Source organism: Nymphalis io, chromosome 1, assembly GCF_905147045.1.
Source record: "Nymphalis io chromosome 1, ilAglIoxx1.1, whole genome shotgun sequence".
Classification (NCBI taxonomy): Eukaryota; Metazoa; Arthropoda; class Insecta; order Lepidoptera; family Nymphalidae; genus Nymphalis; species Nymphalis io.
In genome coordinates this window covers 2,399,823-2,414,861 of record NC_065888.1, presented here as the reverse complement: position 1 = coordinate 2,414,861, position 15,039 = coordinate 2,399,823, and the positions used below count along the sequence as shown (strand labels likewise).

At 32.2% G+C, this 15,039-nt stretch overlaps 1 protein-coding gene across 1 annotated transcript; it reads right to left on the bottom strand.

The window, feature by feature from the left end:
• Positions 1-9,627: 9,627 nt before the first annotated feature.
• Positions 9,628-14,167, bottom strand: LOC126771896 (G2/mitotic-specific cyclin-B). Its single transcript, XM_050492063.1, has 7 exons — positions 13,950-14,167; positions 13,668-13,873; positions 13,319-13,454; positions 12,269-12,679; positions 11,786-11,908; positions 11,172-11,392; positions 9,628-10,714 (listed from the first exon to the last, which is right to left on the bottom strand). Exons 1-7 carry the CDS (start codon positions 13,977-13,979, stop codon positions 10,333-10,335), a joined length of 1,509 nt encoding a protein of 502 aa, XP_050348020.1. The 5' UTR covers positions 13,980-14,167; the 3' UTR covers positions 9,628-10,332.
• Positions 14,168-15,039: the final 872 nt, after the last annotated feature.

The window sequence follows — 15,039 nt, the reverse complement described above, 5'->3', positions numbered from 1 at the left end:
ACAGCGTCAATGTTTATGTGGGATGTTGAACACTTACCTTCTGGTGGTCCATATATACTTATTTATTTATTTTTTATAAACTAAAAAAAATATAATTTTGTTACTATTTAGTTATTTTCTAAATTTGATACTACCCTATTTCTTTTATTCTTATACTTTCTTATTTACTCACAAAGGTTGCCTGGAAGAGAGCGCTATAGCGATAAAGCCGCCTTTGCCCGCTTTTAACCTTTTGTGTAACTAGCTGTGTATGTGTTGTTTGTATGCAGTAAATATTACTAAAAAAAAGTTTTTTTATTATATTATATGGGACTAGAGAAAATATTCCTAATAAACCGAAATAGGTTTATGTAGCAGTTCTAGAGTTTTGCTTTCGACCTTCCTAGCTATATAGTCAGATCAACTGGATAGTTTTTAAATTATTGTACTATCCGAACTACAAATACCAGCAAATTAAAGTCAGTATGACTACATGATTTAGGTTTTTCACATTCTGACTTAAATACAAGTGCAAATAATTTAATTATAAAGCGTTTAAAATTCTGCACTATTTACTATATCCATTTAATTTACAATAAATTTTAAAGCCGAGAAAAAAGCCGAGATGGCCTAGTGGATAGAACGTTCCCTGAGGAGAGCTCCGCCGAGCCACGAGAGGAGCACGGGAGAGGCTGCGGATGCGTTATATCAACACGATCCCGCAGCCTCTCCGATCCGTGCCGAGGACGGCCATCGCATTGGTTTTAGTGGGTAAGAATCCCACATAACCCAATTCCCCCCCATGGGAGCTGGGTACTTTCCTGAAGGTTTCCACAGGGTGAAAAAAAAAAGTTAGAACGCGTGAATCTTAACCGATGGGTTCAAACCCGGGCAAGCACCACTGAATTTTCATGTGGTTAATTTGTGATTATACTTCATCTCGTGCTTGACGGTGACGGAAAACATCGTGAGGAAACCTGCTTGTGTCTAATTTCACTGAAATTCTGCCACCACCAACCCGCACTGGAACAGCGTGGTGGAATAAGCTCCAAACCTTCTCCAAAAAAGGGTCAAAAAAGGGAGAGGAAGCCTTTAGCCCAGCAGTGGGATATTCACAGACTGTTACAGTTAACTTTAAAATCGCCTACGCTTATCATCACAATATATACATGCTATAATTATATGTATATCCAAAGTAATATTGATTATTTTAATAGAAACAATGTCAAACATTGTATAAAAATATATATAGAAAAGATAAAGAAGTAAAGTAAAACTTGTAGCGCCAAGTTTCCGTCTCCGCAAAATCAATTCATACTTCCTTGAGCAAGGTGTTCCCTTATATTATATAATGTCGCATAAACATTTAGTTTTGCGAATTAATAAATTAAAATCACATCTTTAAAATAAAAATAAAACATTATTTAATAAGTGTTACTTCTTAAAAGATTATCCAGATGATATAAAAGGGTGGAGTTCGTTATTGTTCGTTATAGATATCCTGTACAGTTTAATTGGTAGAAACGATTGCTGAATTTATTTTCAATCGAATTATTCCAGACTTTGGTAGCTTAAAATTTGTTTTAATTTTGCAAAATTACGATTCAAAAGTGCTTGAGCTTATATAACTCATACATTTTTAAATAAAATATATTTGATTGATTCTCATGTTACATTTGGGTATTTTTATATTGGGTCAAAATTCAATTGATATAAAATAATTTACATACAATATCAATGTCTAAGGGAGAACAATTTTTCTTCATTTGTTTTTTTTTGTGATTACAAAACAAAACTGTGGGCTAACCGCCAAGCGTGAATAAATTGTTCGAATTTGTGGTGTGGGAAAACCATGGAAAACGCAGCCACTGTCCAACGCAAGCGTAGCACCAACATTTTAAAAAGTTACAAGCAACTACTCTTTTATCAAGCGATTTTAATCCTCATTCATTCGTCTAATATTTCGTTATGTATTCAAGATTATCTCCTCTAAAAATAAAATAATAAAAGTATTTTATCTACTGTTCTATAGCTTATAGGTATATGTTACAATCCCGGGTATCTTGTAATGTTGACACTATCCACTATCCTCTGCTGGTAATCCTTCTGAGATCTGTTTATATTTCTTATGACGTCACTATGTCCAACAGAGGATAGCTTAAATAACACTTCTTCTATCGACACAAATATATTAATTACTAATACTTAATATTTTGGGAAAAATGTAGCCCTTAATAATTTTAAGGGTGCCATTAATGGTGCAATAAGTCTCCATCAAACTTGTTTCAACTCGATTTAAGTTTTTTGGAACCTTCATTCAAATCAAAAATGTATTTTTTTTATTTGACGAATAAGATAAATTGATTGATATTCCTGAGTCTTGAAGGTTTATGGATATACTCCATGAAGTCTATTATTATTATTAAAAAAAATACATATTAGTATCGATGCTTTCACTTTGTTATTGTAATTATTTTGACGAGAAAACACGAGAAAACATGAGAAAAAAATATCCAATCCGATTGAATTATATTTGTACCTCATGCAATTCAGACAGCAGACAAAGAAGTGAATAATGAGTAATATCGAGAAATCGTTTGAACTACCTATCTGATTTCCATAAACGGATAAAAACCAGACGTCTACTCCGAGCTTTAAAGTTTAGCGCAGTGAAACTTTAATGAGACCTGTCAATTTAGTGTTTTAAGATGTGATTTACGACAGAATTTACCTAACTACTTAGCTTGTCTTGGCAGTGATGGAACGAAAGACATGCTTGACTTACGATTTGTGTTTAATATTTACCTAGTAAAATTATTTAACACACATTTTATATCGGCGTTTCTTGTACGTAACTAAGAAAGTTTATAAGTAGCCAAAAATTCAAAAGAAATTGTGTGTATAATGAATTTTACGACTATATATAACACTGAAAAGTAAATGTAGCAAACTGTTAATGTCCCACTACTTGGCGAAGGATTCCTCTCCGTTCGAGAAGGTTTGGATTATTCCACCACGCTGCTATAATGCGAGTTGATGGATACTCATGTGGCAGTGCCGTCTGCGTGTAGTCTATTTTATCCCATTAAGAAAATGAATTTGAAGGACTCCTTGTAAATGCTTACATGGGCGGCGTTTTCGCCACCATATAGTTCGTTAAGGTATGAAGTCCAAATAGTATACTAGTAGCTACACACCCGTGGGTTGCGATGAGCTATATACGACCATATATCTAACTCTCCATATTTTGGCATTGTCTACAATAATTTGTTTTACTAAGTTTCGGTACCATTATATAAAAATCTTAACCTACACCTACAGATGAGACTTTGGTTAACATTCGTGGTATGTACATATGTATGATATGTCAAGAATTGTAGTCAATATCGTTTTGAAAGTATTATAAATTGGCAACTTGCGAGTATACACTAGAGAAAAAGTTGAAATTTATGATTTACAATAATATAACATGAACTGGTATATTTTACAACCCATATTATTATTTATTATCTACCCTACCGTAAGGAGGATAAAAAATGTACTATCAAATTGAAGTACAATATAAATTGATTTCATTCTTTTATTTCATTAACGAGTCTGCAAATAAAATTTAAGTTCTCAAACCCCCAAGGCTTCCTACCTCATTGCTATCACTTTTTTTTTTACTTTGATTGCGATAACTGAGCTCAACCTTTTTCCGAAAATACTTAGTAAAAAATTCTTAGGTACCGTAGACTAATCTGAATAATTAACGAAATCTATTTCAATGCAGATAATATACCTCTCTCTTCATCTTCTACTATGGCCTGAATCATTACAATATGTTTAAGCAGTACTTCGAAGTGTTGTGTTCCAGTTTGAAAGGGGAGTGAGCCAGTGTAGATAGAGGAACAACATTACAATCTTAGTTAACAAGGTTGGTGTGATGGATAGTTAATATTTTTAACAATGCCAATGTCTATACGCGCCGTGACCACTTACCATCAGGTGGCCTATTTGACAGACAGACTTGAACTTTACATATTTTCTTATATTAATATAAATAACCATCATATAAAATCAACATATTCGGAGAGATAATGGTCTGCAGAGTGTCCATGTGAAAAGTTAGCGTCGATTACACGATTACATTTTAAAAAAAGAAGCATGTTGAGCTAATGTTTCATTTTTCGCTACTATAGCACTGACTTGTATCTTATTTAATTCACTTTACTAACGCTTACTACTCTAGAGCTTAGCTTAGGTACTAATCCAGACCGAGACCGTCAGGCATAAATAGAAACCAGGACCGTAGCTGGATAGACGCACGGCTAATCACAAAAAACATTGTGTTATAAGGATATACTGCAGATTAACATTTCATTATTTCCGCCAATCGAATTGATTCAGCTGTAATGTTAGTAATTAAAAATCTATCAGAACGCTAATAAACTATAACTAATACTTGTCTACTTGAAATGTCAATAGACAAGACCGAAAATAAGTCATAACTTTGTGTGTATGGACATTTAAATTTAACTTGAAATAATTATAAGTATAAATATATATAATAACGTTTAATAAAGCCGAGGATAATATGAGAATATAAAATTATTGTCATTTAATTATTTAATATGTATAAGCAGTTCTTAATAGGTTGCTCGTATAATAGCGCCGTATGTATAAAGCGCCGTATCACAAGCGATTAATTCCCTGGTTCCGGCCTATGGGTTTGTTTTTTTTCGGTTGTATTACTGTTGGCCTTACTGGCCTCTACAGCGTCACCGGGCGGGATGGGCGAGTTGAACTCAGCCGGATGTTGGGAGCCACACAGGGCTCAAGAGAGACGGACGTCCTAAGGGTGCCTCCTGTGAGGCCGGACCTCGGCTTAGGACTCCGTTGAAATCGGGAGTACTTTTTTTTTTTTATTTACATGAAAGCAACAACAATCAAAATAATATTAAAAGAAATATTAAAGAACACACAAAAAATAATCTCGAAATTCCTTGATTGTGCGATGATATATTATATATAGGTTATATGTATTTTTAGCTTATATCTAATTTATTCCAAAAATGCAATAGGTATAAAACCTGTCAATCTATATATATATATATATATATATATATATATATATATATATATATATATATATATATATATATATATAGACTTATCAATGCCCATCTTTTTACACAGTAGGTTAGCACTAAGAAATAATTTTTGAAGAAATACGAATTACGACGCGAGCGAATCCGCGAGTAAAGCACTACTAAATAATAAAATAAACATGCCACTGTTTGTACTTGTGATGTATAACAAAAAATATATACTAGTACTCCAATCTCTGATTTGTTGGATGGGTATGAACAAATCAAATTAATTGGTTATGCATCCTGTGGGAATGTATTCATTTATCGAGATAAAAAATATTCATGCTCCATACGTTATTAATAACTGGTGACACTATGACTTTAACGAAAACAGTTACAATATTTGAAGCGTCCAAATGAATCAAATAAATAAACAATTTTATTTGTAATATCGTTTTGAGTGGTTACGAAATGCTTTTATCCGATTTTATACATTAATATCAATAAGCCGTTAACCCACTTTCATCTCCAAAGTATTCATTTATAAAAACAAATATAATTGTTACGTACAATACGGAGTCTAAGCACCTACCTTCAACAGCACCAACCAGCTTACGTAGACTGGGCCCAGTACACGTCTTCGGTCCTCCTATTTATACGTCTTCAATAGGTTCTCAAGTTGTTTGTGTTTATAGTTTGTTTAAGGAACTAGGGCATGTCATCCACACATATATAAGATGATAGAACTCACAGAGAACACAGATCACAGTTTTTTAAGAGAGCGCGTAAAATATCGACTGGTCAATTCGGATATCGATTAGAACAGAATAATTCAACGATCAATGCATTCATGCAAGCATGTGGCGCTGTAGTCGCGCGTACAACCAATAGGAACGTTTCTATTCGGTTTCCTTTATTACGAATGAAGAAAGTACTCAAACTCATTCCCAAAAAAAACTAGATAAATTTTCGTTAAAACTATTATGTGAACTCGACAATCTTGAAAATTATAACCTCAATATAAACAGACTAATAATTAAATAAGTATACTTAATTAAGCCGTAATTTGTAATTGATGTTAAAGAGAAATACTTAGGGCATTTAGTAGGCGCCCAGTGTACGTTTTTTTTTTTAATTTTTCTTTGTTATTTTTTTTAATTTAAATCGAAGTAGCATGCAACTGAAAAAGCATTCCATTTTCAATTTCAACCTAACCTAGCAAAAACTCGCATAACTTAACATCACAACGCCAACATCGCACTTACAAGCGCCGTGTAGATCAATGAACGCGCGTCAGGCTTTTTTTCAGTTGATCAAAATATTTATTAAGGACAGAACCCACTAGTGATTGAATATTCATACAGAATGTTCTTAACTATCTTAGTAAGGTTAACCTGAAATTAGTTTCTATTTACGCCATTAAACTTCATATTTAATCATATTATTAAAGATCACGACAGCGAATTATCAAAGTTCAGGACAAACATTTATCAAACTTTAAGCTGTAAATGTCCCACAGCTGGACAAAAGCATCCACTTTTATTCAAGCGGTTTCGAACATTCTACAACGGTGTTCCGATGCGATTTGTGGAATATACATTAGTTGTGGACGTTATGGCATTTATGGACATACACATCGCAGAATTTCATGTAGATTTCCTCAAAATGTTTTCTCCCGAACATGAGATAAATTATAAAGAAAAATTAAGCACATGAAAATTCAGTAATTCTTGGATTCGAATCCGCGATCTACGGTTAAGATGAACGTGCTCTATCCATTAGGTCGTATTGGTTTTGAAAATAGTCACCTACTAATCTTTGATGCGGTCTGCGTTATCTTATAATATTTCATTATTTATATTATGAAACTAAAATGCTTTAGAAATAGAACTTGCGACTTACTAACAAATTGTACGGATATTTTTTTCTTTTTAAGCCCCGAGGTAAATGATTGTTATAAGTATGACGCGTGTATCTGTGGCATCGTAGTTCCCAAATGAATGGGCCAATTTTAATGCGTTTTTTTCTGTTTGAAATCTGATACGATCAAGATGGCTCTTCGCTATAAATTATGAAGATCTATTAAGGCGTTTGAAGATCATCAGCTCAATTCCTACTCGATAAAAGGGTCTTACTAACTTTCATCGGTCCGAATGACCGGACCCTCGACGCAACGACGCTTGTTTAATTTGTTAACTTATACCATTTATACTTATAATAAAATTAAAGGGCAACAAAAACCTTTACTTAATGGAGGATTTCTTTTCTATCGGGGATTTTGTATTTTTTATTTTTATTAGGGTAACTGGATATTTATTCTATTACATACAAAAAAAAAAGAAGTGAAAATATTTAATGTAGGTATTTAGCAAAATCAACATGTTACTGCAATTTTTTTTAATGTAATCATGATCAGGCTTCAGCGACAAGCAAAGGTTTATTCTTAAGCATATGATAAGTACGTAATGAATTATGTTAGCAAATTAGCTAATATGTATATTATAATAGGTCCTTACATATGAGATTGGCGTTTTGTACGGGAGGAATATAGTCATTTTTTTTTGTTAAATATATTTAATTAATCAAAGTATGCGCCGTTGTTATCTAAGCACTTTTGCAATTTCATAGGTAGTTCATTGATCCCTTTACTAAAAAAACCATGGGGGCGAGAATCAATAAACTCTTTGAAGGCGGTTTGGACTGCCTCATCGGAGTTGAATTTGTTTCCTTATAAGAAGTTGTCCAAATTCCGGGAAAAATGGTTATCTGTTGGAGCAAGGTCCGGGGAGTACGGTGGATCTCGCAGACATTCCAATTGTAGCTCATCTAACTTAGTGGTTGTTTGTTGTGCAGTGTTTGGTATTGTGTTATGGTGAAGCAGCAGTAGCCTAGAGCGATTGACCAATCTCGGTTGGTTAGCAGCTAGTTCTTCCTTCATGGTTTGCAATTGCTGACAATAGATATCTGCCGGAATCGTCTGGCAAGATTTTAGAAAGCTATATTGAACGACACCGGCGCTAGTCCACCAAATACTCACAAGTAACTTTTTCTGAGTCAATTTTCATTTAGGGCAGGATTTGGCTGGGTCTCCAGGGTTCAGCCATTGCGACGAGCGCTTCCGATTATCGTACAGTATCCAATTTTCATCACAAATAATGATTCGATTTAAAATCCCTTAATTATTGTGTCGGTTGAGCAAAGTAACAAAGCAGTCGACGCGTGTTTGCAAGTTTGATTCACGCAATTCATGAGGCACCCATCGTTCAAGTTTTTTACTTTCCCGATTTGCTTGAAGTGGATTAATACAGTTTTATCACTTACCCCCGAAGTCTGCAGCTATCTCTGAAGTACTTTGTGATGGATAAGCTTCCACAATAGCCTTTAATTCTTTATTTTCCACTTTGGTCTCCGGCAGTCCACGGGGTTGGTTCTGAAGGTCGAAAACGTTGAAACCAAAAACGTACCGTGCGTTCTTTTGCGACACCAGCGCCGTACACATCATTAATCCTTCGAGCTGTTTCTGCAATACTGGTGCACGGTAGAACTCGTACTCGTAAAGATACCGATATTTCATGTTTTCCATTATGCGGGAATAAGTGACGCCAAAGAAAAAAATAATGAGGAAAAAACAAATGAATGACTGTTTTCAAAACTCAAATGTACCAGCTAAATGAATTTATAAATTTGAATTTGGAATTCTTAACCAAAGTCAGACTGTCGTACTGACCACTTTGATCTGAAACATCTCCTACATTTCAAATCAAAGTGGTCAGTACGACAAAACGCTAATTTCATATGTAAGGACCTAATATATATTATAGTTTCTGTTTGTTAGATGATATGGATAGAAACAACATTTTGAAATCAATGAATATTCGGTAACTTTATAACAAAACGATTACTTTTGCTTACGGATGATAGAACCGTTAATGATTTTTTTTTCTGACTTGCTGTTCGCCCTAGCGGCTTCTACAGCATCATCGGGCGGGACGGGCGAGTTGAACTCAAGCCGGATGTTGGGAGCCACACAAGGGACTCAAGAGAATAGGACCTCGGCTTAGGACGCCGTTGAAGTCGGGGGGAAGTGAATCGTCAATGAGGCTTTATAAAAAAAGCGCCCCAATGAAAGTTTTATACGTGACTTAAAAACATATAGTAATGATTTTAACTACCCGTTATTCGTATGAATATAGAAATCTAGGTTTACGTTATCATTTTAATTTAAAATATTTGTTTCGTTATTTAGTTACCTACCTTCTTCATATTTACTGGTAGTAAGCAAAGTCTAAATCATTTATGAAGTAGCACATCTTAAGAAATTTGTTAAAAAAGTAATGCAAAGATGATAACGAATTCTTTTGAATACGAATTTAATCGAGGAAGCAGACATTCAACGCTCTGATATTTCTAAGGCAGACCATTTCTGAAAAACAAACTCACTCGTGCAATGCATCAAGCATTAATTATTTATTTAGGTAAATGAATAATCATTAAAAAAACATTGAATGAAATCCATTTATTATTACAAACATTTTATTTTCAACAAGTTACAGGATAATAAATCTAATCACAGGTTCATCAAATTACATTATTAAAAATATCTATCTAAACAATTAAAACTTGGCTTACATTATTCAGAGTCAAATATTGTCAATGTTTTGGTCCATTGTCACTAAATAATATTTATAGAATATTTTTATTCTAAGCTGTTCCAAATATTCAAGCAATGAACTTTAAATATACAGCATTGAAATAAATTTGAACTTTGAATAAAACTTATTCATGTTTCAGTGTTAAACTGAGATTTATAAAACCTCGTCCGAAATTCGCAATACAACAAATATAATACAAATAAATTAATCTAAAATATATTATATATTGGGCTCACATATGCTCACTGCACAATTATATATAATAAATATAGATCATTGATGTCGATAAAGAAAACAGGTATATTACTTTAAAATTATATAGGTATATAAAGTGCATTTTTTCTACAACTTTTTGCGAGCCTACCAAAATGCCTGTTAATTTTTAAACTTTAAATAAACATGTCTCAAATGTGATATTTTTATAATGCATATATAAATAAAAATTGTCAATAACTTTCAAAGAAATCTCACAGTCGTAAAACTACATCTAAAAGTTTAAAATTAATCCTAATCAAACAAACAGGTACCTATAAGAAACCTTACATCAAAAACTCAGTCCATGGTTACTGATTATAAATAACTAATACCACATTAAAGACACACAACTAACAATGTCCAAAAATGTGCCATTAACATGAAGTGATTTTTGTTAACTCGTATATCGCGTCTCCTTTCAACTGAGGCAGGCTGGACACTTTCGCGACGGTCGTATCTGAATACATGTTGTACACTGCTTTATGTTTCGAATTTTCAACATTTATTACAATTTTAGCTATCTTCACCATAATCGGAACAATGTGCTCTAAACTATAACCAGAATAATACGATAATGTCGGTGTCCAGACATCTGATAGTTTTTTACTAGAAAGCAGGTACAGTGAGAGACAAATCGCGGAAGCAGCTAGTTCTGACGGCCTGTAATGAGCCATGGAATACTCGACGAGACTGAGATCAACGAAGTATTTTGCTAAATGGTGGTTTTTAGACGTTCCATGTGCAGCTTTGACGAATCTGAAATTACACCAAAATATTAGACATTGAACATTCTATATCTACAAGCAAAGTTAACACCAAAAAAAATCTTAAAACTACACAAATATGATTGTATTATATACAAATTTACTTGACGAAAGAAATCGAATTTATGACCGTTAGCACCAAATGCGAGATTCTATTATAATTGATCTTAAATAAGCAATGAAAACATAATATATTGCATTATAATTTTCCTTGAACAATACAGATGGAAACCAGACAACTGATATACTACACATACTACTTTTCTTTTGTAAATACATACTTATATAGATAATTACACCCAGACTCTAAGACAAACAGACATGTTCATGCACACAAATGTCTGTCCTGGGTGGGAATCGAACCCACAACCTTCGGCGTGAAAGGTAAGTGTCTACCAACTACGCCAACCGGCTCGTCAAAAGTCAAATGTAAATACAATTTTACTAACCTTCTTAAAAAGCTTAAAGGTATAGGTCTTGCAAGACAGAAGCCAAGCTTCGACATAATTTCCCTCTCACACTGGAATACATCAGATTTTGAATATGCATTGTCCGTCACATAGACAAAATCACTTACATCCGGTACGTGGATCTCTTCATATTTACTAGCAATAAACATTGCTGTTACACCAACAAGTTGCAACTGATTCCTTTGTACATTGGGAACCACCTTTATTAAAAAAAAAAAACACTATTATTTATATGATTTATTAACACCCAATTATTATGAATCATATGTTTGTTCATAATAATTGGAGCTTGAGATATTTAATTTTAATCCAAAAATTCAAATAGCGCCATCTATTAACATTTAAGGAAACTAAATGTGTTCTGTATTTAGTTCAGTTACTTGAAATAAATGTTAAATCATCTATTCATCTGAATATGTTATATTACTAGTATAATATATATATAAAGCCACATTAATTTGTACATATTTATTAGCTTTTATATAAAACATAATATAACACTATTTAATAGATTATTCTGCATTACATACACTAAAAAGGAAAAAAATAAATGGTATTAAATCTATAAATAAAATATTATGATCATTTGTTACCTGTAAATAACGATCAATAATTCCAACAGTCAAATGGAATGTTTCTAGAACAAACGAGAATTGTCTCTGAACCTCAGCCAGCCAGTCTATCAAAGTAGCCCTCATTTTACCGGTGATCACAGTCTAAAAGGAAAATAAAATTATTGCAACTCATGTGCGTTTGGTTTCATCACTCTAACAACCCAACTCAACAGCAATATCTATCACAGTGAGAAATTAAGTTGACCAAGCAATACCTAAGCTCGGAGGCTTGGATAGAGCAAAAGTGCCAGCTAACTAAAATTTTCTAGTATATAAAATACTATAGTTTTAATTAACACAACCCAGAATTTAAACTAGGACTTTCAAATCTATAGCCTTTTAAAGCTAACTTAGATCACATTTTAACATTACGTGATATATAAAAGCCTAATAGCAATACAGTATTTCACTAACCTCGACATATTTATAAAGGTAATTAATTTTAATATAAATTATACAAACCTGCTTTTTTAGGTGATCTTCTTCAATTGGATATTTTTCTTCAAGCTGTGTTAAGTACTTATAAATATCTTTTATGTAAATTGACATAAGTAAGGGGCTGTTTTTGTCGCTGGCATCAATGTCTTCAATGTCCTCAGGTAATTTTGGTGGAGAAAGAATTTTAGCAGCAATATTTTCTTGCTTTCCTACTGATAAATTGTCATCATTTTCAACTAATTTAAGCTTGCCCAATGACTCTGTTGGCTCCTTGGGTATTGATTTTAGCAAGCCTTTATTTTCTTTATTATTAGCATTATCTTTAAGAGAAATCAACTTAGACGGCTTCTTGACATCTTGAGTGACTTTCTTAGCTTGTAGAGTGTTTGTTTCTTTAACATAATGAGGCTTATTTTGAACATCTTTCAGAGCTGCCTGTAACCAATACCAAGGAAATCTTACATTCACGAACCCCAATATATCTAACTACTAAACTCAATCAAAATAATAGAAAGATACACCAATAGCACTGACTAAATATCTGAGGGAATTTAGTAAACTAAAAAAAAATGGTACATAAGTTGAAATAAAATACAGTAATGTAGCTAGCCCTTGATGGGCCCTGCATCAAAATTTGATGGGGGTTTTGAAGGGCATCTTAACTGTGGCGATGACTTTTTTTTCAAGTGAATTTAGCAGCTTGATCATCAACTAAACTTAAAAAGTTAAACTAATGTGTATATTTTCATTTTATAGCATACAGCCTCAGACTACTAACAGTACCTAGGGGGCCACATATCTTTGATAAGGCTGTTACGGCTGTAGCTACGCCACTGATGAAATAGTTTGTGAACTGATCACCAAAATTTAAATAGCTGTGCCATCTTCTCTATGTTGTACACAATCTTTTTATTGTTATTCATACCCATTTTTGACCAAAGTATAAAAAAATTGTAAATGACAAACTTGTATTCCAAATTAAATTTATTTCATTACTTTAAAATGAATTTAATATGAAAAAGAAATTAATAATAAATATTATGTTTTTTTCATGTAAAATTATAAAATCCTTACCCTGGTTCTTACAACAGCACGGGCTGCCAATGCTGCAGTACTTTCTTCACGTCTCAATGGTGGTCTTGAAGAGGGCTGAATAACAGTTTTAACAGCCAAACCAGTGTTCACTTTTGATTGCACGTGACTGTAGTTACTGCAAAGTATATTTAAAATAACATGCAACACGAGAAAATAGATACTTATACATAGATTTTAAAAAGGGAAATTAAAGAATTCAAAAATATTCACTACTAATTGAAGTAGTTGCACGACATTATTCATTAACTTGAATATAGTGTTATTCCGTAAGTTTAAAAGGAATCGTAAACAAGTTGTGGGTAGATGTTTAATAATCAATATTATTTACCTTCGGACAATACCACGATTAACAGTAGCTTTCTTCTCAAATTCGGCGGCAGCAACAGCTACTTTGCCAACATTTACATCACGTTGAACTTGTACATTTGTATTCAGTTCTCCTAGAGCACCCCGAACAGACAAACCTTGCCGTTTCGTTGGCATAACAACATTAATTTTTTTGGAATACACATTTTCTTGATCCTGAATCTGCGCCTATTTAATAAACATAATTAAGCAAACTACTTGCATTATTTATTAATTATTTAAGACTAAAGTAATTTAAACTTACCATTCGTTGCCGTCTGACCTGAATCTCCATTTCACAATTTATTCTATATGGCTGAAAAGCCACAGTCAATTACTGATTTACGATAAGTCTGTATCAAACAATATTAAAAAAAGCAATAGTAACTGTTTAACTAGCTGCCTTTAATAAAATTCGTCGAAACTTGCTAAGAGTTACACAATTGATGGTTGCTGAATGATCAGTTATTTCTTGCATGCTCAGATTGAAAATAACGGACGAATTTTAACTATGTCAAAGGAAGTTTATCCTGTAATGCCTGTGATTGGTTCTTACAATATAACCGGAATCAGTATACAAATTGTTAAATTATAAAAAAAAAAGTAAAATAGATTATGGAAATATATTTACAAAATAAATATTTTATAATTGTTATTTACTATTTTTATATGCAATTTACTAAATAAAAATAAACAACAAGTAATATGAATAAATAGTACTATCACTGACTTTTCCGTTAAACAGCTGGAAATATACCATAGATATTTGTGTATTAAAAATATTTTCAATTTATTATTATAAAAAAATAAATAAGTGTAAAATATGTTTTATAATAAGTTGCAATTAAATATAAAAATAGTGAAGTTAAAACTCAGCAATAGATGATACAATTTATTTATATAATATTTTTTTTATTATTATATAATTAAATTTATTTGTTATATAAAAAAATTTCATCGAATGCTGAGTGGTATTGAGGAAGACATTTTTTGAGTTTTATTTATTAGTTACTTAATTTTAAATTTTCATCACTTAGGTGTTTCCCATATTTCGAATTATTTTTACTAGATTATTTTTTCTTAATAATATGTACTTAATACTAACCAAGAACTGGCATTAATGAATACATATTGATCTTGAATATTGTGATCACTGATAGCATTAATTTTAAAACAATATAAAAACAAAGTATTTAATGTTATTGATACAAGAAATTTACAAAAATTAAAACAAAATGATAATGCATAATTAATTTTTTTTTATTGTCTCACTTTTAAATACATGATTTTACGACGATTTGTGACGAATTCCACATTCGTTTTCGTTTTCGTTTATTTTTTTGATATCCGTGTGT